Source organism: Clytia hemisphaerica, unplaced genomic scaffold (assembly GCF_902728285.1).
Source record: "Clytia hemisphaerica strain Z4C2 unplaced genomic scaffold, Clytia hemisphaerica genome assembly, whole genome shotgun sequence".
NCBI lineage: Eukaryota > Metazoa > Cnidaria > Hydrozoa > Leptothecata > Clytiidae > Clytia > Clytia hemisphaerica.
Window position 1 is genome coordinate 2521037 of NW_027104175.1, and position 25562 is coordinate 2546598.

The 25562-nt window shown below is 35.1% G+C and overlaps 3 protein-coding genes across 3 annotated transcripts in view; 2 read left to right on the forward strand and 1 right to left on the reverse strand.

Moving 5' to 3' along the window:
- Nucleotides 1-66: 66 nt before the first annotated feature.
- Nucleotides 67-17054, forward strand: LOC136814502 (von Willebrand factor D and EGF domain-containing protein-like). Its single transcript, XM_067071057.1, has 20 exons — nt 67-346; nt 1068-1241; nt 2972-3181; nt 3486-3548; nt 3689-3939; nt 4232-4327; nt 5010-5321; nt 5711-5848; nt 6223-6408; nt 6814-7049; nt 7457-7626; nt 8382-8677; nt 9320-9473; nt 10762-10893; nt 11623-11759; nt 12158-12436; nt 14094-14202; nt 15254-15617; nt 16163-16218; nt 16704-17054. Exons 1-20 carry the CDS (start codon nt 172-174, stop codon nt 16967-16969), a joined length of 3804 nt encoding a protein of 1267 aa, XP_066927158.1. The 5' UTR covers nt 67-171; the 3' UTR covers nt 16970-17054.
- Nucleotides 17055-18381: 1327 nt separating this feature from the next.
- On the reverse strand, nt 18382-21849 carry LOC136814503 (luciferin sulfotransferase-like). Its single transcript, XM_067071058.1, has 5 exons — nt 21596-21849; nt 20945-21038; nt 19900-20041; nt 19248-19610; nt 18382-18810 (listed from the first exon to the last, which is right to left on the reverse strand). The coding sequence occupies exons 1-5, from the start codon at nt 21834-21836 to the stop codon at nt 18670-18672; spliced, it is 981 nt and encodes a 326-aa protein (XP_066927159.1). The 5' UTR covers nt 21837-21849; the 3' UTR covers nt 18382-18669.
- Nucleotides 21850-22866: 1017 nt separating this feature from the next.
- The window catches only part of LOC136814506 (sulfotransferase 1A1-like), a gene marked incomplete in the record, with an annotated part of 6892 nt that continues 4196 nt past the window's right edge, over nt 22867-25562 (forward strand). The window contains 3 exon segments of the mRNA XM_067071060.1: nt 22867-23574; nt 24803-25032; nt 25338-25434. Of these exon segments, the coding sequence (XP_066927161.1) occupies nt 23507-23574; nt 24803-25032; nt 25338-25434 (395 nt within the window).

Genomic DNA, 25562 nt, shown 5'->3' on the forward strand with positions numbered 1-25562 from the left:
TTACAAACAGTACGTTTTCACCTTAGAGACACTTTCACATTACTCAAAAGAAAACACACAATTTTTGTCACAATTGTTACAAAATAGTGAAGCGCGCAATCCTCTTGTCTTGTAGAAAAAGTTGTATACTCACATATGGGGAAATTGCAAAACTAAAAATCACGTTTAAAAATGACGAATTTTATTCAATTTTTCTTTTTGGTATGTTTTTTGAAAATTATTTTTTGTAATGATGGATGTCCAGGGGGTTGGAACGAATGGACAGAGTGTAAAGGGTGCTTTAGAACACAAACTAGAACCTGCAAAGATGGTGACAGTAACGAAGAAAGGAGAGAGTGTAAAATTGGTGAGTCAAATATTCCTTTTTTTTGTAAAAATTATGTTACTGACGCGCTTTCAAAGATTTACATCCTCTTTGATACTAAGGAAAAATCTCAAAATTACATGCGTAGAATTTTTTGCCCATAATTTTTCGGTTTGATGTAAAATGGTTAAAAAATAACACAGAGGTGGGGCGTACTGGACTTCCAAAAACCGATAAACCACACAAAAATAGCTCTTTCACCGATAAACCGACAACAGTCGTCCTCTTCACCCTCTTTGATGCACAGGATAAAATCTCAAAATTAAATGCGTGGGATCTTTTGCCCATAATTTTTCGGTTTGATGTAAAATGGGTAAAAAACACCCTGAATTTCAAAATCTTGCCTTGTAATATAATGGATAAAAAAACTCTCAGGTTGAAAAGAAATTTCACGCAGGGAATGGCTATTTTACACGCTTGAGTTTTTAAGATTTTTTCGTTCCCGTGTACTATTACTACTAGATAATATCCTTATACGAGATGACGCATCACCTATTCGAATAAGAATGGTAGTGTCAATTTCGAAGTGGTTAAACGTCTAAGGTGTGTCTCCATCAAGGGTCGGCAACAAAAAATTTCATTGAACATAAAGTTGGTCTTGTTTGTATAATCTGAAAAGTGTTAATATTTTTAGGACCCAATTTGGACCTAGTTTTGATTTAAACCTACAGTCCCTCGTGACTTAACTTTTTCTTTGATTTAGACCCATGTAAATGCCATTTCAAGATAGATGATGAACAACGCAGTACAGCTTTCATGTTAAAACAAGGAAGTCAACAATACAAATGTGATCTGGGAATGAGACATTTCTGGTATCGATTCACGAGCCCTGCTGGTGGTAAAATGCCAACAACCGAACCACAACAGAACGCTTGCGGTAAGGAAGATTTCTGTTGAAATTTTTAATTTATCTAATTTACCGCTCCCTCCCAGCAGACAAACTGTCTGCTTCCAAATCCTTCTAAAACACGTTCGGTGTTTTTCTATTGTCGATATTCCAAAATTAATCCGCACTGAGCAAAGACTCTCTAAAAAGAGAGTAACGCCTCAACACCAACATCACATTTATTATCTAATTTACTGCTCCCTATTTCCTATTATACGGGTTAATATAGGTGCTGGGTATTACGGGTTTTCGACCTTCGCAACTCTCTATAAAGTAGAGAGCGTCTTTCTAAGCGTACAAAGATCACCAAAAATAAAAAAAATCTCTCTATGAATACCATATTTATTACGAATCAACGCCCTGGGCGTTAGTCAATTGCTTTTGGATTTTAAGAAGGGCGTTTATTCGAGCGAATGAAACTCTTGTTTTGTTTTTTGAGTAGAAATATGCCATTTTTGTAGAAACCGATCGAAATAGGTTTGATTGAATACCTATGCAATTATCAGAATAGAAGTTTTCCCTCGTGAATCTTCCTTTCGATGCTTGTTTCAAACACCCCCTTCTCAAAAACCGATTGGTACCCCTTCCCACTGGAAAAATTGGCCAAAATATCGTCGCCGATGGAAAATTATCCTCTAATTTTTGTCCCCATTGAAAATAATCAAATTAATCAATCTTCACTGCAAAGTCTTATGCTGTGTTTCCGATATGATCCCACTGAATCTTCTGACTTGAAAACAAAAGAATTGAAATCCCCAGCAATAAAATGTATGGGATTATTAATCCCCGTCGAGTTTTAGTCCGTTATTTTTACTCCCACTGGCTGAAAAAATCCTACCGGGTCTGTGAGAGGGGACGCCCGGGGGGGGGGGTACTAGCTTTGCGAGGTGACGGGTATGTCCGAGCCGAAAATCGAAAATCGACCCTTTGAGAGACAAAATTTTGGTAATTTTGGGACCCTTTGAGAGACTTTTTCCTAAATTTTGGTCCATTTTTTCCAAATTTTGGTTTGATTTTCACCAAATTTTGGTCAATATTTTTGGAAATCGTGACCCTTTGAGAGAGAAATTTTAGATTTTCGTGATTTTGGGACCCTTTCAGAGACTAACTTTTGAATTTGTACCCCTTTGAGAGACTTTTGAGGAATGAGAAAAGGTACCCTTATGGCTCGCACATACCCGGCCGGCACCCATTTTGCCTAAGTAACCCCCCCCCCAGGGGACGTTTTCAAATAATCATCTCTCCTAGAGGAGAGGCCTTTCTTTGAAGGGGGCGTTTATTGGAGGTGGAGGGGCGTTAGAAAGCAGGGTAGTGTTTGTTGGAGGTAATACGGTCATAAATGTTCTGTGAAATTAAGTCCCTGAGGGTTTGGAAGTTCCATCTGCACTTAACCGTCATTCTGAAACACTGCAATCATGGACAAAATATTTGAGACAAAAGTGGATTTCTCGGTGACATCTTAAACATCACAAATGATTTTTAAGCGCCTTAAACTACAGTTGGAAAGAAGAGTTTTAACTCTGAGTTGCTAAGTGCTAAGATAGCAATTTTCGCCCGAACTTTAGATTTTGAAAAACGTTAAATATTTCGACCATGATTGTAGAACCTTGAGGTACATTTAATTAAATCTATGTGTGCGGTTTAACAATGAATGTGACGGTGTGGATAGCGAGCAAGAATATGTGCATACATTTTGATGCGCTCTTCTTTTATCAATTTAGGAGCAACACAATCAATTTGGTTGGACGGCAGCCATCCTGTAGACATTGGTAACGAAACAACACTCCAAGCACGTGTTGTCAGTCAAATTCGTGCCTACACACCATGGAGCGTAAAAGCAAAGAAATGCCAGTCCAAGAATAATAAAGACGAAACTTTCTTTATTTACTATTTGGAGTCTGTACCAACCTGTCCAATGGTTTATTGTGCGGGTAGGTTTGGATTTTGAATTAATGCTTTTTAAGCAAACTGGCAACCAATTTGATTGTTCTTTTTTCAAAAAGATCACTGTCTAAACATTTTCATTACATATGGGCTACGTGCGGCTTTATTAATCAATATTTTCATAGCAAATTCTGAAATGTAAGGTTCAGCATTTTTATGAATGAAATTTTCTTTAGTAACGTGCTGCTGTTATGAAGCCAGATGTTGTAATAATGGATTAGCTGACTGAGATGTGAGAAATATCAACTGATTAAGTGATTTCAAACATAATATACGCGATTTAAATTTCAGGTTCTGAAAAACGATGTCCTGGTCAATTGAGTTCGAAGAACGGATTCACTCCAGGATGCTCCGGTAAGAAACCTCAATTTTTCTACCACTCTTTACTCGACAGACATTTTGAACTCTGTTATAAAATTTCATAACACAAAACTCGGTGTTTGAAACCCACCACTTCTCACACTGTAATAGCTTGATAATATTTGCTTCTTTAGATAATTATCCCAAATATAACAATCCACCGACTATCAATATCAAACTTCAAGACAACAAGATTCGAATGACCTGCATAATTGATCCACTCGAGAAAACTCCAAATGTTAAGCACGAAGTCTCTTTCTATCAAGGAGCTAATAATAAATTGATCAAAATGGTAGTCGTGAGAGGCGATGAAACTGATGTGGCACCGTATGTTGAGAATCCAGAAAACTGGGGAGAAGCAACAATCTTTAACCTTGGGAACGAGGTAGGTGTTACAGTTTGTGTTTTATGAAAAGATAGCCTATGTTTATTTTAAATTTCGATAACACAATTAATAGACGATATCGGCTTAACGTGAAAACTCAGATTTGACCCCCGAGAATTGCCCACAATGCTTTGCGCGGAAAAAAATTCACCGTGAAATTCTTTCCGCATAAAGCATTGTGGGCAATTCTCGTGGGTCAAATCTGAGTTTTCATGTGAAAGCCGATATCGTCTATTCTTAAAGCTTATCATAAATAACATTTTAGTTAACTTTTTTTCATTTCCATTTTCAGTTTTTCTGCCAAGTTATCTCGTACTTTGAGGATAAAGTGAATGTTACAGGGAAGGGATCACCACAAAAATCCAATGTTAAGTTTGCTGGAATAAAGGTAAAAATCTAACATCTCTGAAAGCACTCTCTTATTTCTTCATATTTTCAAAGGGTTGAGTTAAAACTATATTTAGAACTATCAATGGTAGGCTAGAACCCCGAAACGAAGAGTAATCGAAACGAAAATGAATTCCGAGCCCTCGTAGTGAACGTTAGAAAGATCGTATAATTCTAATGAATGGAAGCTGGTTTTTGGATCTCGTTTGATAATTCTGAATAATGGTTTGCTCATTTAATTTAAAGTCACGAAGGGACTGGATGAAACTTTTGGAAAATAAAGCCACTTTTTTCCCATCCATTGGTTTTCACACAAACATTATATTGAAAGTAAAACCAATCGCCAGATTTCGAAAAGATATGCCGTTATTTTAAATGTGACGCAAATCTTTATTTTTCTTTCTTTTCTTGCAAAATTTGCAAAAAAAAACCTGGAAAGACCTTGGAAAAATTATTTTAATCTCTTAAAGTGAGGGTGGACGCACTAATATCAGTCGTTTACCCCCTGGAAACATGAAAAACACCTTCTTAGACATCCTGGAAATTCTTCTCAGTTTAACCCCTGGAAAATTTCTTGTATGGTTATAAAATGGATTAGTCCAATGGACTCGCTGCTCTGTTTTAACGTGTAACACATGTTAGTATACCGTAGTAATTACTTGAAATTGATTTCTATTTACCAGGTTGAACCAGAAAGGCTAGTCTTCAAATCAAATGAAGATGTCAAATCTATCAAAATCTATTCAACAGTTGGAATAAGCCAAATGGATGGATGTTCATTGCAGTCTATCTTTCACGAGACTCAAGACGATGCCGTGCCAATGTTGTGCACCAAATGCTTGACCAATGACTTTAATGGAAGAGAAAATGCTTGGGAATTGAATGTGACTCGGACATCCTTTACCAATGGGCTTTCAGAACATATGTTTATCAGGATCATTACAATGCCCAATGGTAATTTGAGGGATTGGGACCAAGGAACGCATGAAGTTATGGTAAGTGATTTTATTCAAATGTGTGATTAGCCTACTCACTTAAGGACTTTTAATCGACTTTTAATTAATTAATTTTGTAAAGATTATCTGTAGTCTAATGTTTGATATATTTTTGTTGAAACTTCATCTAAAGAAAAGCTTCTCAAAAACAGCAGACTGAAAAAGAATTTTTTTAAATTTACAACCCAAACGCAACAAAGACATTTTCAATGTAAAAGATCATATACGGATTTGGGTTCGATTTTACCAGGGTTGAAATGACCTTCAACTTCTGAAGCCGCTTCCTTTAATCAATTACATTAAGAGTTCACCCATGCAAACCCGACCCCGGCCTTCTCGTGGCTTTAAGGCTGATAAGTCTAGTAGAATTTTGCCTTTCTTTTTGTCAGGTGATCGTTAACAAAGCAGGTCCGAAGAGATGTCAAGCTACTGGTGATCCACATTTCACAACATTTGATGGTTTATATTTCCACATGTACCACGTGGGTGATTACGTCATGATGGGAACCCATGGTGGAAGAACGATGGTAAGTTTCACCATAGCCCTTATTGAAAAAGCTGAACTAGAAGCCTTTTCATTTCTTTCTATTGTTAATAGCTTGAATTAAGTTTGTTTTGCTAGCTACTTGACTTTCATGATTGAATATGTAATTTTAAGTGAAAATGCAATAGAGTTTCTTTAACTCGAACCTCTATACCTCAAATGTCTCCTTAACTCGAACAGGTTTTATGGTCCTTCCAATAAATAAAGCCATATAGCCTCATATAGCCCTACTCCATGACTCAAAATTTCCATAATTTGAGCAAAATTTGTGTTCCCTCGTGTGAGTTTAGTCTGCTATAGTTTTTGTTCTACAAACTTACTCATGCTAAGAAGAACAAACTTATTCTTTAAATCTAGGTTCATATGAGAACACACGTTTGTAATGGTCGTGTTTCGTGTATCTGTGGAATTGCCGTGCGATACGGTGACGACGTCGTTACGATCGATATGTGCCGTGGTGGAGTCAGTGTCAGGTTCCCGAGTAAGAAACCACTCAATCCTGCATTCAAAGTAACCAGGGTTGGATCTGGACGGAACTATAACGTAAGAGAGTGGTCTATTCTCTTTTTTATTTTTTGTTGAATAAATTGAATTGATGACTGGGATGATGGCAACATACAATTTTTTCAGCGTCTTTCTCGAAAGGAAATTTGCACATATTTGTGCATTATCCCCATTGAATCGAATAGAAAACAGCATGTAACAGATACATGAATGCTATGAAATAGGCTATAATTGGTTTAAATGTAAATGAGGGATAACTGCAATCGCCCCCAAAAAGCGGACAGTGAAATTGACTCCGGTGAGCCCGACTCTCTGTACCAAGAAATCATAGTAAAAAGACTAAAATCATTCTTGTTTGTAAACGTCAGTGTCAAAAATGGGAAGTTTAGTATAAATAAACTAGGGGTAATCCAGCTTCTTTTTTCTTTGTCTCGTTAACTGTAGATCTTCACACCAGATGGCGTATCCATACGTTTTGATGGGCATTTATATTGGTGGACCGGCAGACCGTATTATGCCAACGTCTACATTCAAACGACGTCGGATTATCGAGACAAAACGTTCGGAATGTGTGGAAATAATAATGATGATATCGAGGATGATCACATGACCAAGGACGGAAAGAAATTAGAGTCACACTTTAATATTGTTGCATCAGAACTTTACACTGCTGAATGGAAGTAAGTTGCTGGTTTCTGTATATAGGAATAATCCAATAGGCACAGCATAGTGTCAGCTAATCTAGCATGCTAGATGATCCTATCATCTACACAAGGTCACTAAAAAACCCGGGGGGCACTTGATTAAAAAAAGCCCGTATGTGCGGTCTTTGAAATCTGGCCATTGCAGAGTCAAACTTGAGTAAAATTGAGTGATAATCGACCCTTCCAGTGCATTTTCTTGAAGGTTTTTGTCTATTTTAAGACAAAAAGATTTTCCAAAACTTTGCCCAAAAACTTTTTTTTTCACCCTTAGAGTGCACTTTCACTTATCTTCACTTAAAAGTTACCCTTACATTCCAGGACTTTGTAAGACTCACAATAATAGAATTAGCGGATTAATTTCTTCTATTCATTTGAATTTTTAGAATACCAAGAGGACATAGTTTGTTTTACTATCAACCTGGTTGGACGGAGTGCGACATTGAACGAAAGAAGTTTTGTAGTTGTAGAGGCAAAGATACTATAGAATGTAAAGAGGTCACAACCAGAAGTCAAAGATGGGTGGAACCAGATGGCATTGAAATACATCCTGATGGTATTTATGGAAACATGATTTGTTTCTTTTATCAGTTTAAAACATTATTAACAAGAACCAGTGAAATTTTGCTACTAAGGACACGCTTCTTGTTTACGCTACTGGAGGTCAGTCTGACCTTTGTTCTGAATTATCAGGCTTATGTGTTCTTATCATGTTCTTAATACTTGCTCTACTAATTCCCGAAATTGTCTTTCGACCCGTGCTCTCTAATAAAATTGTTTTACTAAGGCGAGACCAATTTAATTTGTTGTTCTACGGGCCCGACCGACCCTATTTTTGCTAAAATCAAAAAAAATAATAATATTGAATTTCCACTTCAATATATTTTACACACTAGTTATTTGTAAGAATCAAATTTGAATAAAACTGAAAATTAATTCAAGAAATTGAAATGTTTATAAAATCAAGCATTCCATACACTAAGATTTTATCATGATCTTCATCGAAGATAGAAAAATAATTTTTGAACCAGATTTTTTTTGGAAAACATTTTCGGTACTTTAACAACCCTGATAAATGAAAATTTCATTTTTATTTTACCGACCGACCGACCCATATTTTGCTAACGATCTGCCCGTAGAACAACAAATTAAATTGGACTCGCCTAACTGTTCTAGTTTTATGTTTATCAAATTTTTGTATTAAATGACTAAATAAATTACTTAAATTCTACGAAAGGATCAAATAAAATGTAGGCAAAATTTACATATATTACTAAAATGAGATCTTGATATTCTTTCACTTTATTTTAGATGGTGTTGCCACAGAATGCGGTGGTGGTGGACCTCTAAGTCGGCGTCGACGTCGTTCAACAAAGAACGTGATCAGGGTCCCCAATGACGATGATGGCGGTTACGATTTTGATCCTCAACAGCTTAATATTACCGACCTACCAACATTTCCTACCAAAAGTGGCACAACTAGAGCAGAGGCAGAATCTAACTGCACCAAAGCTATTGAAGAATCAACATTTGGTAAAGCTTGTTTGGACATGTTTCCTTCATTGAATCTGACAACTTTGGTTGAAGAATGTGTGACCGATATTGAGGTAAATGGATGCCCTTTAATTTAAGCTTGTATATTCAGATCTTAAGGGATATTATAAGATGGTTTGAGATTTTTGGCTTGTGCAATCCTTTCACGTCGTATGTAAGAACTCCACCCCCCCCTCATTTTTTTTCTGGAAGAGCCCATTCTTGATTTCCTAAGTGTGATTAACTGCCTGTAGATGACTGATGTTTTTTCTTCTGAAAACTTGTTTTCCTAGCGTGACCTAGGTGAAACGTAAATTAAGGCCTTTAAAAGAATAAATATTTTTTTCAAGAATTGCAGAAAAAGCTCATTCTAAATCACTTGTTCTACCTATCTTCCCATCTTTGAGTAAGGAAATTAGAAGAGGCTAGAACTGGAGTCAAAATTATGGTAAGTTTTGAGCAGCACGTCCAATTATCACAGGTCCATTATTCATTTGGGGATATACCTTAGAAATCACTTTCTTGCCTGAATATTAAATGGAGAAAATATGAAATCAAAAATCAATATTGTTCCGTTGGATTCTCGTTTTCATTTTGAGTTATTTGGAAAAAACTCAAATTGTCCTCAAAGATTTCTTTAAAAACCGGTTGTGAATCCCCCCCCCAAAAAAAAAGTGAAAGTAAATACGTAACCGAATATTTTCAACCGGCTTTAGATCATGGATGATTTAGCTGGCCCTACAGCATCGGTAGTCGATTCGATTACTGAACTTTGTAAATTTACCGTCATCAATGAAATCACAAAGAATAGTACCTCCACTACAAACAACACTGCTTCAAATTCGACCACTGATGGAGCTGGAAATTCAGGTGAATTTTAGGATCCTTATCTTCGGTTAGTTAGTTAGTTTGAATGAGACAATCTGTATGTATCTGCCTGCCTATGAGTTTAAGACTAGCCATAACTTCATTAAAGTGCCACCGCAGAAGAACGATCAAATAAATTGTTGAATTTGAAAAGAAATGTTACTTATAGCCGTTACTTCTGTTAGAATGGCATCTCATCTTAAGCAAAATTTAGTCTACAAATATTAGCAATTTTTGTCCATCTCATAGATATCTTCTTATAGAGATAAGGTAAAGTTATCTATCTGTTTTTTTTTTGTCATCTCTTTTATTACAAAAATAATGGTATATTATGGTTTGTCTATAGCATACTAAACGCTACTGTACTAAACTGCCATTTTACTGTAAAAATCAAATGGCAAATTTCTAATTTGAGTTGCTCAGAGCGATAAATAACTACTTGTGGTTTAAATAGGGAATTTCCAAACAAAAAAAGATAATTTCCCTTAATTCGACTCCCTGAGGTAATAAAAAAGACATATAGAGCTTTGAAAATGGGTAATCAGATCAAAAAAAATCCGGAAAAGTGTTTTTAATGAAGATAAAATAATAGAAATACAATCAAGCTAAGAATATTATCCGTACACCATTTAACCGGAACTAAAATACTAAAAAACGCACGCAAAATTATGAGATGTTTGCCCAACTTCCTTATGCTTGAAGCTATGAATGCCATCCCCGGAAGCTTTAGGCTTCCTGCGGTGGCAATAAGGCGACATACAGCCTTAAGAACATTACCTTTTCAAATTACGTCACGAACATCACTTGCCTCGAATTCAAACAATTACCAAGTTGATCATATCCCTTGAGACATTAAATGATTTTTTTATGAGTAGAAAGTAGTTGCAATAAAATCTGCTGGGAGTTAATCACCATGGCAATAATCTCAAAACGATGCAAGTGATGTTTGTGACGTTATCTATAAAAAGATCTATTCGACTTTTCGGAATCGGAGATCACTTTATAATTAAGATCTTTTTCTAAAGATCCCTGCATCGTAAAAAATGATAAACTTATGTGAAGGTATTAGGGAGCAGATCGTGGGATTTTTTTTATCAATTATGAATTTTCTATTGGTTACCTAAGAAATTATTGTTGCATTAAGTTGGAATTCTGCATCCGCCATGGAATGTCAAATTGTTGACATCAAATTTAATCAATACTTTTGTTTTGGGAAAAACTAAATTTTTGGTCGTTATTTTATACTGGTGGTTCGCATTCTAAAAATAATTTTTTTGGTTTTCTCCTCAAGGTGAAATGGTTATCCCTGATGTATTGAAGAACAATCTATGTCCAAGCGATTGTAGCGGTAACGGAAAGTGTGTGAATGGGACATGCCAATGTGATTATGACTTTATATCACTGGATTGTTCTATTAGAAGAAGTAAGTAATAATGTTGATACGGTTCTGTTTGTGACTCTTAATATAACAGATCTGTGAAATTAGGACACTCTAGCGCAAAACACCCGATTGGATCCTTATCCCCTGGCAAAATTGCCATAATAACCCGATGGTGATGAGAAGAATACCTTGATTTTTTAGAATCTCTCCCTATTAGAAGAAAACGTCGAACTCTCATCTCAGGGAAAGACGACTACGTGTTCGATTTTAGAACATAATGAAAGCAAGCATTTGAAATGTATTCTAAAAACAAGATATTTTCCCACCTTATTGGTATCTCACTCCTTCTGACACACATTTCAAATTGGTATCAGAGACATGGGCGTATTCCCGTCGCTACCTAGAATTATTTATTAAATACAGTCAACTATCTCTAATTATCCATCCTCTACTTTCTGTAATTCGAGCTAAAATATTGCTCCCCTCACCAGGAAAGTAGTGTAAAATATTCTCCGTAATTCGAATTGATTTACAAGCTTTATTTGATATTGAGTTGAGACGGGTGTGGAGCAAGATTGCTCAAAAAGAGGAAAAGAAAAACATGTTTTTGCTTATATAAGCACGATATAACAATAGGCAGACACTGTCCTGATATGTGTCTGATATGAAACGGTAACATTTATGTAAAGATAAAAACTTTAAGGAGAGGCAACTGTAGACTGTTATCTGTACTCTCCCTCATCTAATAATGGCCACTTATGTTTATTCTAGATTCTCCTTTACAAATCAATAGTCTAGCAAACGGTGGGTTATGCGATATCAGAAAAAGAGATTGTCTTCGAGCAAGAATGTTGGGCTGGAATTTTGTTGACTCATTAAATTTACAAAGTCGCTCAGTAGAAGTCGAGGTTTGTTGTCAAAAATCCACGTAATTGGCTTCAAAACGTTTTTCAGAAGATTTACATTCCTCTATAATTACTAAGAACGAGTTTTTCCACATTTTTATACCTTTCTTGTGTCAATTATGATGATAATGGTCTTTGAATCAGTTTTCTGAAACCTTATGGAAAATTACTTTCGATCTACAATCTGTCTCCCCCAAGATCAATGTTATAGAGCGAGCCAACTCCCCTGTAGAAGCTCAAAAAATGGGGGTCATTATAAAGCGTTTACTAGCCACTACTTTCCTGACTAATTAAGGCGTTTGAGAAAAATCACTTAACAAGTGGCTTCAAATATTAAAGAAAATTCATTTCAAGCGTGTGGTTATAAACCTTATTGCGTGCAACCATTGGAATACTTTCAGATTCCAACAGAAGGTCAAGGATACACCAAAACAAAGAAAGTTAATGTCGACGATGCATTTGTTCTATCCTTATCTGAGATAGTGGTAGAAATTCCTCATGATCCTACAGAAATCAACAATGTAGAGATAGCTGACAACGTTGGAAGACCTGTTGGAGGCTTCTTGGTTTCAGTATCATCAAATGGTTTTAATTCTACCTCCAATCAATCGCTTTTCGTTGTCTACGATGGAAAATGTTTAGATTGTAAATCTAAGAATTTGCAAATTTGTACTCAAAAGGTAATAACTCAATAGACGTAAACATTAACTAGAACAGTGCTCACATCACTGGATAACGACCGCCTTAAATTTGATGAAGAATTCATCGGTTTAGACAATGATCCACTTCGACACTCTCGTTTGCGTGATTTAACTTGAAAATATGGATATTTTTTATAAGCATTGCACTTATAAGCATATCTAGGCTCAGATATGGGGAAAAACTAAGCATATAGCAAACATTACTTGAGACTACGAAAAATGTTTTTTTCCTGATTTTGGCTGGAATTTCAGTATTTCCCCAAATTTGCGTTTTAGATTTAGGCATCCACTCAAGCATTTTTCAGCCTTATTAAGCTTTGAACTAGTCTGGAGACCATACTCTGTTACAAAAATATTTCTATCCTGTTAAAATCCCAACAACTTCACTGAAATACAGAGTATGGAATTATTGACTCGATTCAAATCACTTCAAATCACAAAAGAAAAAACCGTTATTTTTTCAAAACAATTCAAAAGCTCGCGCCACTTCTTGAAACAATAGAGCTGTTTGACGTCATACTTTTGTTTATCAAATCATAACAATAAGATATTAGCCAACCAAATTCTGCGATTAATTCTTGCATCTTGTATAATTCCCGGCTACTACTGTCTATACTTTGATATTTTTTTGAAACCACATAGACTGAAAAGTCGGGTCTCCCAGCTAGCTTTGAACCTAAGCATCTCTGAGCCTGTTTTCGGATTTTTGTATGCTTGTAAAAAACATGTGTAAAATGCCTGACGAGATTATTGAACTTGATGAGCTAGTATAGTATATTTTTAGTTGTTTAATCACTTGTGGTTTGAATCAGAAGCTGATAAATACTTAAAGTTTTTTATTTACTTAACATTTATCTCCCTAGCGGGGCGCCACAGCATGTTTTTCATCTATTCATGATTAACATCGTTATCTCCGAAAAAATGCTTTTATTATCTCCGTAGTAAAACGCCACACATTTCAGAAAACAAGCGATTCTACAAATATCTCAAATTTGTCTCAGCTGCTCAAACCTTTAACCGACAAAATTCTGCAAAACGTGCAGAATGGGCGAGTCAAATTTTAAAATATTCAAAAGGATAGCACAGTTGTGACAAATTTTGAATCCAACTTTTTTACCCGTATACAGCTCGGAAAATTTACCGCCTTCGGCGGTCGATAATATGACATTTGTACCGAAAAGAGGACTGAAAAATGACCAAAATCTATCAAGAAATTCTTCTTCAAACAATTCAAAACTATTATTTTTCTCACTAAGTTACAACCCTGTCTCATAACCTACTTTTTCCCATAGCGGAGATAAAAGTTATATCGAGATCCAAATGGGGATAGAAATTCCATAGTTCCCAAGGTCAAAACATCCAGTGTTGGTTTTGGAGTGCAATTTTTTTAAATCAAATTTCTAATGGAGATAAAAAAGCAAATCAATTTCCAGTAACACTGAAATTATAGGATGTTTTTTCTGAAAGGGACGAATTTGGCCTACTGAGTATGTGACACAGCACTTTTGAAGTCGAATAAGTATCCAACTTAATATTCCATACCAATATGTTGAACGGTCACCATAAGAATGTGCTATCAATTTTTCCTATTCCAGGCCGTAATATAAACTCTATCTGAATGATGTTTTGTTTCTAGACCGACACATGTCTGGTGAATGGTTACTGTTTTGGGTCTAAAGAAGTTCATCCAAATGATTGGTGTCAAATTTGTGATCCACAAGCCAATGTTTTTGCGGCTCGGAAAGGTAAAAAAAAATCCATTTAAATGTAAATGTCGAGACTGAATATCTTTAAAATCCCTATAGCAGTCCGTGTCGAAAGAGGTTCTTGATAAATTAGTATCACTATGAGTTTCGAAGCTTTGTTACGGAAGCTATCAAATTTTCAGCTGAAAACAGAAAATAAGATATAGGAAATGCAATAGGAAAGTTCTATTGGGAATAAGAAATTTCATTCTTTCTAAAGTAATTTAAAGAATCTATCATCTACATTGCATTTTTATTAAAATTATAAAGTATTTACCACATACATTTCAATATTTGAATGAGTTACAAAATATTAAGTATTTACCACACACCTTGCATTCGAATTGAAAAAGTAAAGTATTTACCACACATAACGTATTCGAATTGAAAAAGTAAAGGCTATACCAAACATCCCGCATTCGAATTGAAAATTAAAAATATTAAAATTAAAAAGTATTAAAAGTATTATCACAGATCTCGCATTTGAATTGACAATAAAAAGTATTTACCACACATCTCACATTTTGATTGAGAATTAAAAGTTTTTTTACAATACACGTCTTTAAGTTTACCACATACATCGCAAGAATAGACCTTATCGGAGTTTTTTATTTTTCTAAAAAAGCGATGCATTGTGGGATTGTTTCGAGTGTATTACAATAGAATTCCCTCAAGGAGTTCCTAAGAGATTTCTATTGTAACACACTCGAAACAATCCCACAATGCATCGCTTTTTTAGAAAAATTCATATAATTAATAGACCTCCGATAAGGTCTATTAAAATTGTGATATACAGTGGAGTCACCATAACTCGAACACGCACAGTGAACACAAATTTGTTCCAGTTTAAGGAAATTTCGAGTATAAGATTTATGAAGTATTGTTTAATTGAATTGACGGGAAAACTTGTTCGAGCTAAAAAGGCTCGAATTAAAGAGACTCTACTATATTTACCACACCCAACTCATACCTGAACTGAAAATTTAAAATAATTATCATTTATCTCTTTAACTTGCAAACCTTAGAATCGTTTTATTTTATTACTTCATAGATAACAAAGCACCTATATTCAGAAAAGATAAAAGTGTTAAGGCTATCAAAGGACAAAGGAACCGTTTCAATATCATAGCCGAGGACCCAGAAAACAAAACCATCACTTATAGCCTCAATGTGGGTGCATCATCGATGTATAAGATAACCAATGGTGGTCTATTGTCTTTCACACCAACTGAAGTAGGAGTATCACGAGTTACTATCCGTGCTACTGATATTTGTGGTGCATATATAGACCAGGAATTCACATTTGAGACACTGAAATGTCCTTGTGAAGGATTGAATGGTGGTTCTTGTCGATTTAATGAGACTGACCGAATGCAATTGGAATGTGTTTGTCCACAAGGATGCACTGGAGAAAGGTATAATTTTTTCGGCACCAAAAAGTATTTTGTATTTTTTCTCCATTCTTCGAAGTTTGAGACCCTTACAGCCCTCCATGACCTGCTTTATACTTTACGCATTCTTATTTATTACTTACCGTATTAGTAAGTAGTAAGTCTGCGACCGTTGTTGGAGGCGACCTGGAGGCTCCTCTTTCGATAGCTATCAACCCGAAGGTAGGGGAGGGCACCACTCTTTCACCCTGGATTGCTCCACTTACGTTTGATCCTTCCCCTAATTGCTGAGCATCAAGCAAAGAGGCATCAAATACCATTTTCAAGAAGTCTTTGGTATGACCCGGTCAGGATTTGAACCCACGACCGTGTGCACCATAGCTGGATGCTCTATCTGCAAGCTACAGTCGCTTTTTACCATATTACTTCCAATAAAGGCCTCCCTCGAATAAACACCCCTCCTAACAGCCAAAAAAAAGTTGATAAATGCCCGGGGCCTTTATTCGAATTATCACGGTACTTATTTTTCTAACATGTTTTTTTTTTTTATAAATCGCTTTTGGTTTTAGATGTGACCAACCATTAAAAGGACAAAACTGTAAAGTAGTCCAAGATAAAGATAGTGGTAAGAAATCTATACTTTTTTAACCCTTTAAAATCGAATGGCGCGTTAATACGCTCAAAATCAGCCAATATACCGAGTCCTAGACTACAGCTAATAACATTTGACTTGATTTTAAAGGGCATACACAGATTTTTTTCTTATTTTGATAGGCCATCAAAATACCTTAAGTTACAAGTATTTATGCCAGGTTGAAGTTTAAAAATTTTTCACATCATTCAAAAAAGTGTTATGCGCTAGAAAGGTTAAAGACAATTGGTCCGTCGCCAATGCCAGAATTCGATAAATGTAAAAGGACGAAACTAAAGAAAGAGTTTGATTCAACTTGCCATTTAAAATACGGTGAAAACTTTAAGGCATCACTTTTGCTTGCATAGGAAAAGTTGAAGATTCCCCACTAAGTCGCTTCAGCTTGAAACTCAATAGTCTGGTCCTAATGAAACATTAACATCTGAATTTTAATTTACAACTGTATTAATATATTTTAGATGAAGACAAAACCAACTTATATTTGATCATCGGTTTAGCCATTGGTGGGCCTTTATTACTTCTCGTCATCTTGTTCCTGGCTTGTCGATTGTTGAAACATGGTCGTGTCTCTTCAACTGATAATCAGGTAGCCATGAAGAATATCTTGGTCAAAGAAGGGCCCAATGTTGAACAGACACCGGTTGTTGAGATCAATATTGGAGACAATGGTGCTGGTGGTGACAAAGATGGGAAAGATAATACAGGCTTTAATAATACTGATTGAGAAATGAATGATGATATTTGATTTAACTATGATAAACTCTTGTCCCACACAACCTCGCTGGGATGTTTCCCCACAACGAATATAATAAGAATTTCAATGGAAATCCCTAACGGCGATAGAAACTTTATTGTTCCAAACTTAAATAAGATCCATCGGGAATGGTTTTGGAGTACGAATTTCGAATTGAGATGAATCAAAGTCAATTTTCCAGTGGTTCAGAAATTATAGGGTATTACAACCGGTAACAAAATTTTGTCCAAATTTACATTATGTAGAAACAAAAAATTCAATGATTACTATCAACTTTGTATATAATGTTAATGTGATTCTAATCTAAGCTAATTTTAATATTTTGTCCAAATTTACATTATGTAGAAACAAAAATTCAATGATTACTATCAACTTTGTATATAACGTTAATGTGATTCTAATCTAAGCTAATTTTAATATTTTGTCCAAATTTACATTGGGCTCTTCCAGAAAAAATCCGTTCATGGGGGGTGGAGGATGAATTGTCCAGGGGTATTGAAAAAATACCAAAAAATTGCAATGTCCAGGGGGTAAATTCCAATGTCCAAGGGTAATTTTTTGTGTCCACGGGGTTGATTTGATGTTTGTCCAGGGGTATAACCCATGTCCAGGGGGTTAAAAATCAAAATGTCCAGGGGTAATTCATGAAAAAAATAATATATCCTCCACCCCCCATGAACGGATTTTTTCTGGAAGAGCCCATTATGTAGAAACAAAAATACAATGATTACTATCAACTTTGTATATATTGTTAATGTGATTCTAAAATTTTTTATTATTTCTTAATGTTTGTTCTTAATAAATCAGAAAACGTACTCAGTGACTTTAGTTAGTCCATTTCTCATCCTTTCTCCATATATAATATAGTTGTCTGTATCCTTTCGCTGAAGCGTTTTGGTTTTCGATAGTCATTTTTTTCCGGGGGATTTGTTTTAGATTTGCAGATGTTGATCTTTAGCCTAAACACTGATGATATTGATAATTCTTGCCCCTGATTAGTGTCCATGACTTTTATAGATCTTAACAATAGGCTGCAGAAAATTTACGCATAGAATTTTGAGTGATCTGTCTTTCTAAACTTTTGGTATTTTAAAGAATTTCAGAAGTATCTCTAGTACTATCTAATCTCAGGTTATGGACGACTATTTCGAAATTAGACTAAGGCTCCATTTTCAATTTTTACGAAAGACATTTCCAACAATTTTCAAGGTCTTTTAAAGTCACACTCAAATGTCTACACACGATGGCTAGCCACAATGGCTTGGAATGCCTTCTCTTATTGCTTTCTGGAAGCAAATCTTTTGTGGTGGAAAGTGTTATTTACTACAAACAGTTTATTGAAGTTGAAGAGTGAAAATGAAACAGTTACCGCGAAACAATAATTTGGAGTTAAAAATGTAAAGTCATTGTTACCACAAACATTACATTAAAATTTAGCAGTGAAAATAAAGCAGCTACCTCATACAATTACATCGTAGTGCAAAATTATTTGTTACAAAATGTAAAATAATCACCACGTAAAGTTAATGAGTTTTGTTAGAGTTAGAGTTTTGAGTGAACACGAACATCAAGTATTTGAAAATGTAAAGCAACTACCGCAAACATGATTTTTTGAGAGTCAGGATCAGGATGTCGCATTAAACATGGTATTACATAGCTAAGCATCAATATTATTCATAGATGAATTTCAAGTCTGTATTTTTTAGATGTTTATTTTCCCATTCTTCAAATTGTTGGATCATTTCAGGCGTGAAGACATCTTTCCAACTGCCCACTCGACCTTTGTGATACATCCTGGCTGCTGATTTGCTCTAGAAAATGATGGAAAGACGATTTCAAATTTTATAGCCCACTGGCGTCTTTAAGACACATTTATGTGCGTATTTTTTTTATTTCGTTATTGTTTATAGGCTCTACTGAAAAATAGGTATACCATTACTTAGTTTAAGTTTCTAAATCTTAGTTACTCGAACGCAAAGGGGATTCGGTAATCGTTCAGATAATAAATTCTCTACTACTAGGCGCCTTAAATATTTTTATGGAGTTTTGAAAGAGAGATTGGCATTTTGAGGCAACTAAAAAGTTTATTCACATCTGTTTTGTTTTCAAAATAAGAGGGAGAAAATCAAAATTGAGTTAAGTTGAGTCTCCATAACTCGAACAAATATGAGGGAACTAAGAAAATTTGTTCGATTTATGAAGGGTTTTGGAGTCCAACTGTATAAATGTCAGGTATAAGAATATTTACCATAAATTCACTGCTAAATAAGGAAGATTTGTTGTCTTTCATACTATTGAACGATAAGAAGTCCACTAAATGCTCAACTCGATCTGTAGTAATCGAGACGTTCAAAAAATCTGCCACTTTTTGGATAACCGAGCCCAAATCTTTTTGCATTTCTTCATAAAATACGATAAGGATGTTATCATCGTGTCTTTTATTCCAATAACTTAATACAACTTTGAAGAATGGACCATAGAAAAGTCCTATTCCATCTTTGGTCATAATGTTGGCAATTGTTTGAATATCTCCTGTGTAATTTTCTATGTTTTGGAAATAATTGAGTAATGATTGGCATATGTCACGTGGGTTCCGTATTACGAAGATTGCCTGAAGTTATAAAAAGAAGATTCGATTTTCATTTTTTATGACGTTCGTTTTGAATAAGGAAGACGAGTCATCATTTTGTTGGTCGTATCTGGGTATTTCTAGATGTCAATGGCCGGGAAATTAACTTAGCGTTACATGCATGCTCTGTCATGTCGTAATGACTTTAGTAGTAGATATTTATTATTTTGTGTGCATGTCCTAAAAAGAATTGTCGCTTCTTTTGCGGGATAGAAAGACATGTCGAAAGGAGCGCCGAAATCTGAAAGGTGCCAAATAGATCAAAGTGTACCTTTCCTTTCTTCTGTTGGTGGAATTGCTTTGGTAAGAGATCGTATGCAAGATGTGTTTTGAAGGCTCTTGGTCGTGGCAAATTGTCGCAGTTACTGATCGGACTAAAATTGTGTGCATCTTCTTCAAAGTTAATGCAAAAACTGAAAAGTGTAGAAAATAAAATGCAAAGTTGTTTGTGAGGGTCGATGAGATCTATTAGTACTAGTAATCGTATGGTTTGGAGTGCAATTAACGATTAATCACGAGTAACAAAGAAGAAAATAGTAATTTGCACGAGTCCGAAGGACGAGTGCAAATTACGGTATTTTCTCCTTTGTTACGAGTAAACATTTTTTTTGTAAACATTCGAAAACCTCCTTTTTTTCTTTTGTTTAAAAAGAAAACATTGCAGTGTAATTTTTCTTTCTTTTCAATTAAAAGAAGCTATTGTAACGTAAAACTTCTTTGTTCTTTTTTATATTGAAGAAAAAAAATGTCTTTGTTTTTATTATATAGTAAAAAAAAGTCTCTGGAGAGAAAAGAATGAGGGGACAAAAGTGTCCCCCCGCCGAAGAGTGCAAAAAGTGGTAATAGTGCAATTAACGATTAATTGCACTCCTCTAAACCAATCAGATTCGAGTAATTTTGCACGGCTGACGATTATTTCATTAATAGCTTAAAAAATATCCTAAAAGATAATCTGTAGAGACGACAAAAGAGGTTTTGACTTTTGATAGAATACAAATTTGAGCAAATTTTCCTTGTTGAACTCTTGGCGCAGATTTGTTTGTTATAGACTGTAGTTATAATGACGGTTACGATATACCATTTTAAGTCTCACAGCCCAGGTAGAATTCTTTCTCCTAACGTGGATAAAAATTTCTATCGAAATTCCACGAATCGGGATTTTGGAGTGCAATTATTTATATTGAATCTCGAATATTGATAAAATCAAAGTTTCCGGTAGGGCTCCCACTGGGGTCGAAATTCAATTGAAGCTCCATTGGGTTGGCCTGTGACACAGGGGTATAGTTTAGATTTAATTAAAGGTTGAAAGGTCTTACTCTAGCATAGGTACCCTGACATTCAAATATTCTGTTGATAGGGCTTCCTGATCATTTCGTACGCGCCATACAAGCTCTTGCATCCAACGGGTTCCTTAAAAAAGATCAAGACCGAATTCAGAAATAATTTAAGAGACAGAAAACTTAGTCCGGAAAAAAATTCCGTAGGGGCGACTTCATTACTGTCTAAGAAAATCGTATTGCTCCGACTTTCTTAGCTTTGGCTAAGGCAAAATAGATCATGTTTGGTTCGTTGGAAGGAGGCTTAATTCAGCTTAGTTATTTTGTCACGCTTTTTCACAGCCCCGGTGAAACTCTTCCCACAGTCGGTGGATGCAAATTTCGAAGGAAATCCCTTTGGGGGATGAAAGTTTAACTATTCCCGGCTCATCCAATGGGGCTGGATTTCGAGTGCAATTTTTTTTCATTAAATTCTAAAAACGGTGCTGAAATCAAAGTCAATTTCCCAATTAGGCTGAAATCCTAGAGTATTTTTCCCACCAGTGACGAAATTTTGTTTAAAATTTTCTGGTGAGGCGGGGGTCCTACCAGAATCGTGACACGATATCTATCTGTGATTTATGCACGAGAAATGGGTGTTTCTGGAGCTAATTCTGGTGCTAACAGGATTCTTCAAAACGAGAAACTTACCACATCTTGGATAAGTCGCTATAAAAACATCATCTTCGAACATTTGAAAATTTTGGAATTGATTATGATACTTGATATATCGTTCACTGAAAATGTATCCGTAAGGCTGCACGAAAGATAATCCTTTGAATTCGATGTCATCAATCTGTCGGCGAAACTTCAAGACCTCTTCATCCGTTATAAGTTCATTGTAAATCTCTGGTCTTTGATTTTCTCTTGTGTCATCATTCGTAGCAGCCATTTTGTTTTTAATCCTTTTAAGAAGAGTGTAAACCATTGAGTTTAAAGCTTGAATGCCTAGACAGGAGTCTTCTCTTGTTTAGAAATGAATGAAAATACGGGACACCCATTTGGTTCCAAAGACAAATGCCGGATTAAAAGTAAAAATTTATTGTGAGATTTTTAAAAAAATATGCCAAAGAAAGCGCTAGATTCAATCCGTTGTATCCGTTGTCCCAAATACGGCACACATCTCAAGTTTTCACTTTTTAACTTTAATATTGTTGGAAAAACAGTGAAGTTCCTCTCTCTCCTTTCAGGCTTTAAAATTCAGTGGTGTATTCTTTCTGTAGTACCACGACTCGACTATTTTTGCATTCGAAACTCTATCGTAAGAATTTTTCTCTATATCTAAATCATTATAAAATGTTGATCTTCTTTCTCGTAAGTCAACTACAGAAAGCATATCTGCAATTCAAATCTCAAAATCCCTTCAAGTAGTTCAAAATGATTTTTGTTCATTTCAGAATCACATTTCAAAGCTCTGTAAATATAGTCTTTTTTTGGTTCGGAAAGTCAACAAATAAACTTCTTGTATTCACCCAGCAATCCAGAAAAAAACGATAGCCTATACTTGATAGCTTTTTTCGCATAGCATTTACACTTGAACACAATTAATAGTCTAATTGAGTGTAATTAAGGAGAAAAGCAATCAAATGTAAAAATGTTCGTAAGATTGCAAAATAACTATTTACCTACGCCAGCTGTATTAAGCAGGAGGTTTGTGAAATTTTAATTTCAGTTTATGTGTGGTAGCACTGTACTTGATAGGCTTATTCTCCAGTTTCTTTTGCCAGTTCGAGAAACAATTCTTTTAAGTATTTTTTGCGACAATCATGCGACAATACATAGACCTTTTTATAAACTACGTCACGAGCATCACTTGCCTCGTATTCAAACAATTTCCATGTTGATCATATCCCTTGAGATATTAAATGATTTTTTTTAATGAACAGGGAAAGTGGTTGTAATAAAATCATCTGGGAGTTCATCACCATGGCAATAATTTTAAAACAAGGCAAGTGATGTTCGTGACGTGATTTATGAAAAGGCCTACACTTTTTTTTTATAAGAACAATTTTATAAGAACAATGAGGCTCAAAAATGCCAAAAAATAAGAATAATTTAAGAACAATGGAGAGGCTGAAGTTATAGAGAGTTATAGCAAAAAGAATCACTGGTTTCGAAAATCCTCTAAATAGTAAAGTAAATAGCCAAAACTTATTTTTTACCTTAGAAAAAATAAGAACAAAATAAGGCTCAAAGTGCCAAAAAAATAAGAACAGCCGAGCCTCAGCAAAAATTTACTGTTTTTTATAATAAAAAAAGTGTATACCATACCATATGTGGGTATAAATATGTGGGTATTTAATAAAGATTCAGAAGTTGCGAAGACAAATGCCTTATTAATTACAGTAATCATTCAAACTTGTAAGAAGTAATTTGACACGGACGTTTATTATGAAAAAAAGTGTCTTGTAGTTTTTAAGTTTTATTTTTTTATTTGACTGACATCACAGTGTAAGAAATATTATGGAAAGAATGTACTTGTTTTCTCTAGTAGACCCTAAGAGAGATTTTCTACGTATACTCAGTCCACATTGTTGTTTCCCTCGCAGGTTAAGGTTTTAAATGGTACATTATCTAGCCGAGGTGACTTTTTTCGCACCGAGGCTCGAAGTTTTGGCCGACCAAGTAAGGTAAGGTAAGGCTTTAACTTTAAGCGGGATTTCTGATGTTTTGAAAAATAGTCAGAAATCTAGTATCTTATCGGTTCCGGACGAATGTTCCGGCATGCGAATTATTGAGCATGCGCATAAAAGGGAGAAGTTATCACTCGTGTCATCTCGCATCAAACGTAAGGTCGCGTTCTCTAACTTGAGCTACTTATGCTAATGATTACTTTGTTTTTTATTCATGATAAACTTCCAATACGACGGACGATGACAATCATCAACCAGCTGAAATGAAGAACGAGCAGATTTATTACTTATTATTAACATCCCATGGTTTTTTGTCCTACCAAAAGATCAGTCAGATTTGGCGAAAAGGCTGACCCCTATAGCTCGAGGGAGTAGGTTTTTAGTCCAGGGGAAGAGGCTCATTAGTTCAGGGGTCCTCTAAGTTATTTATAATTATTTCAGAAGAATCAAAGAACGGATCGAAAAACCAATAAGTTATTAAAGAACCGTCACTCATCAAGTCAAAGATACATCGGAGAATATCGTAATTATACTAAGAGAACTGAACTGGAATACTGAGATGATACGAGATTCGTGAACGGGTTAATAAAATCGAATAATCTCATGATACAACACACAGTACCAGAGGAACATAAATATGAATGTATATATGTACGACTATTTATTATTGTCAATAACTTATTATATATTTATCATTACTTTGTCAATTTATTACTTGACTTGTATTTACCGACCTTGCGTTACGAAGATAGTCCAAATGTCTCCAGAAATGACATGTGTCTACAATTTATTGTTTGAATCCTTTTGATAACTGATAAGGAGGAAAAGTTAAGATAGACATTTTTCAACCAGGTTCTTGTATTGATAGTGTCACCAGTAGACTAAAGCATCAATATAGCTATTGTTTTATTCTACCTAGTCTGAGATCCATACTCTCTAACAAAACATTACCCAGTGAGGTGAGAGTACGGTCGTAATACTCGGCCTACTACTGTCTTTCCTCTGTTTTCCGTTAGGTCCGGTACACACTTCGAAATTTTTTTATATAGCAGTGTAGAGTCACTCAGCTATATTCTATCACCCTCCAGCGGTGCTGTGATACAGAAGTGTCTGAAGACTGAATAGGCTAACTCAGGTACGGGAAGATAAAACACGTTTCTCTCTAATAAGCCCCTATTTTAGTTGCTTATCATCTAAATGTGGCAGTGTTATTTAATTGTTATAGAATGAACACTAATAATAGCAACGAGGCACAAGAGATCCATGCCGAACTAATCCATGATGAAGATGTTTTGAAAGTAAGGAATCAGTCAATTGATGATGAACTTCACAATCTATCCATCATTCATCCATATGGATACACTTTACCAGAAAGATATGTCCAATACCATCAAAGGATACAAGAATTTGATATCCTCGATGATGATGTCTTCATTGCAACTCATCAAAAATGTGGTAAGACTGTACCTATATTTACAATTCATACAACAGGAGCTTAAAGGGAAGTAAGGCATCAGGTTAGTCTCAATGATATATCCTTGCCTCCTCACAGAATCTTTGAGAACGATCTTGTCACAATTAATTTCAAAAATTGACTTCAAATATGTTTGAATTTCTTCTCAGTAAGAGTGGATTTTTATAAATTTCAGTATTTTGATACTTAAAAAAGTTTAAAATCAGCTGTTTTAAGCAAAATAAGGTTTAGGCTTTACCCTAAAAGAGTTACTTTCAATTTAGCTATTTCTCTCAAAATTTTGAAGGGACAACGTGGATGACAGAGCTTGTGTGGCGTGTAAGAAATGATCCTGAATTCAAAGAAACGAAAGCTTCACTGAAAGAACGTGTTCCATTCTTAGAGTAAGTCATTCGTTGCAAAATTGAGCATTTGATTAAAGTCTGTCTCGAAATAATTTGCAGCTGGAGACAAAAATGGCTGTAACTTTTGATAGAATTCGAATCAAGTTGCGATTAAGTGCTTGTTAAAA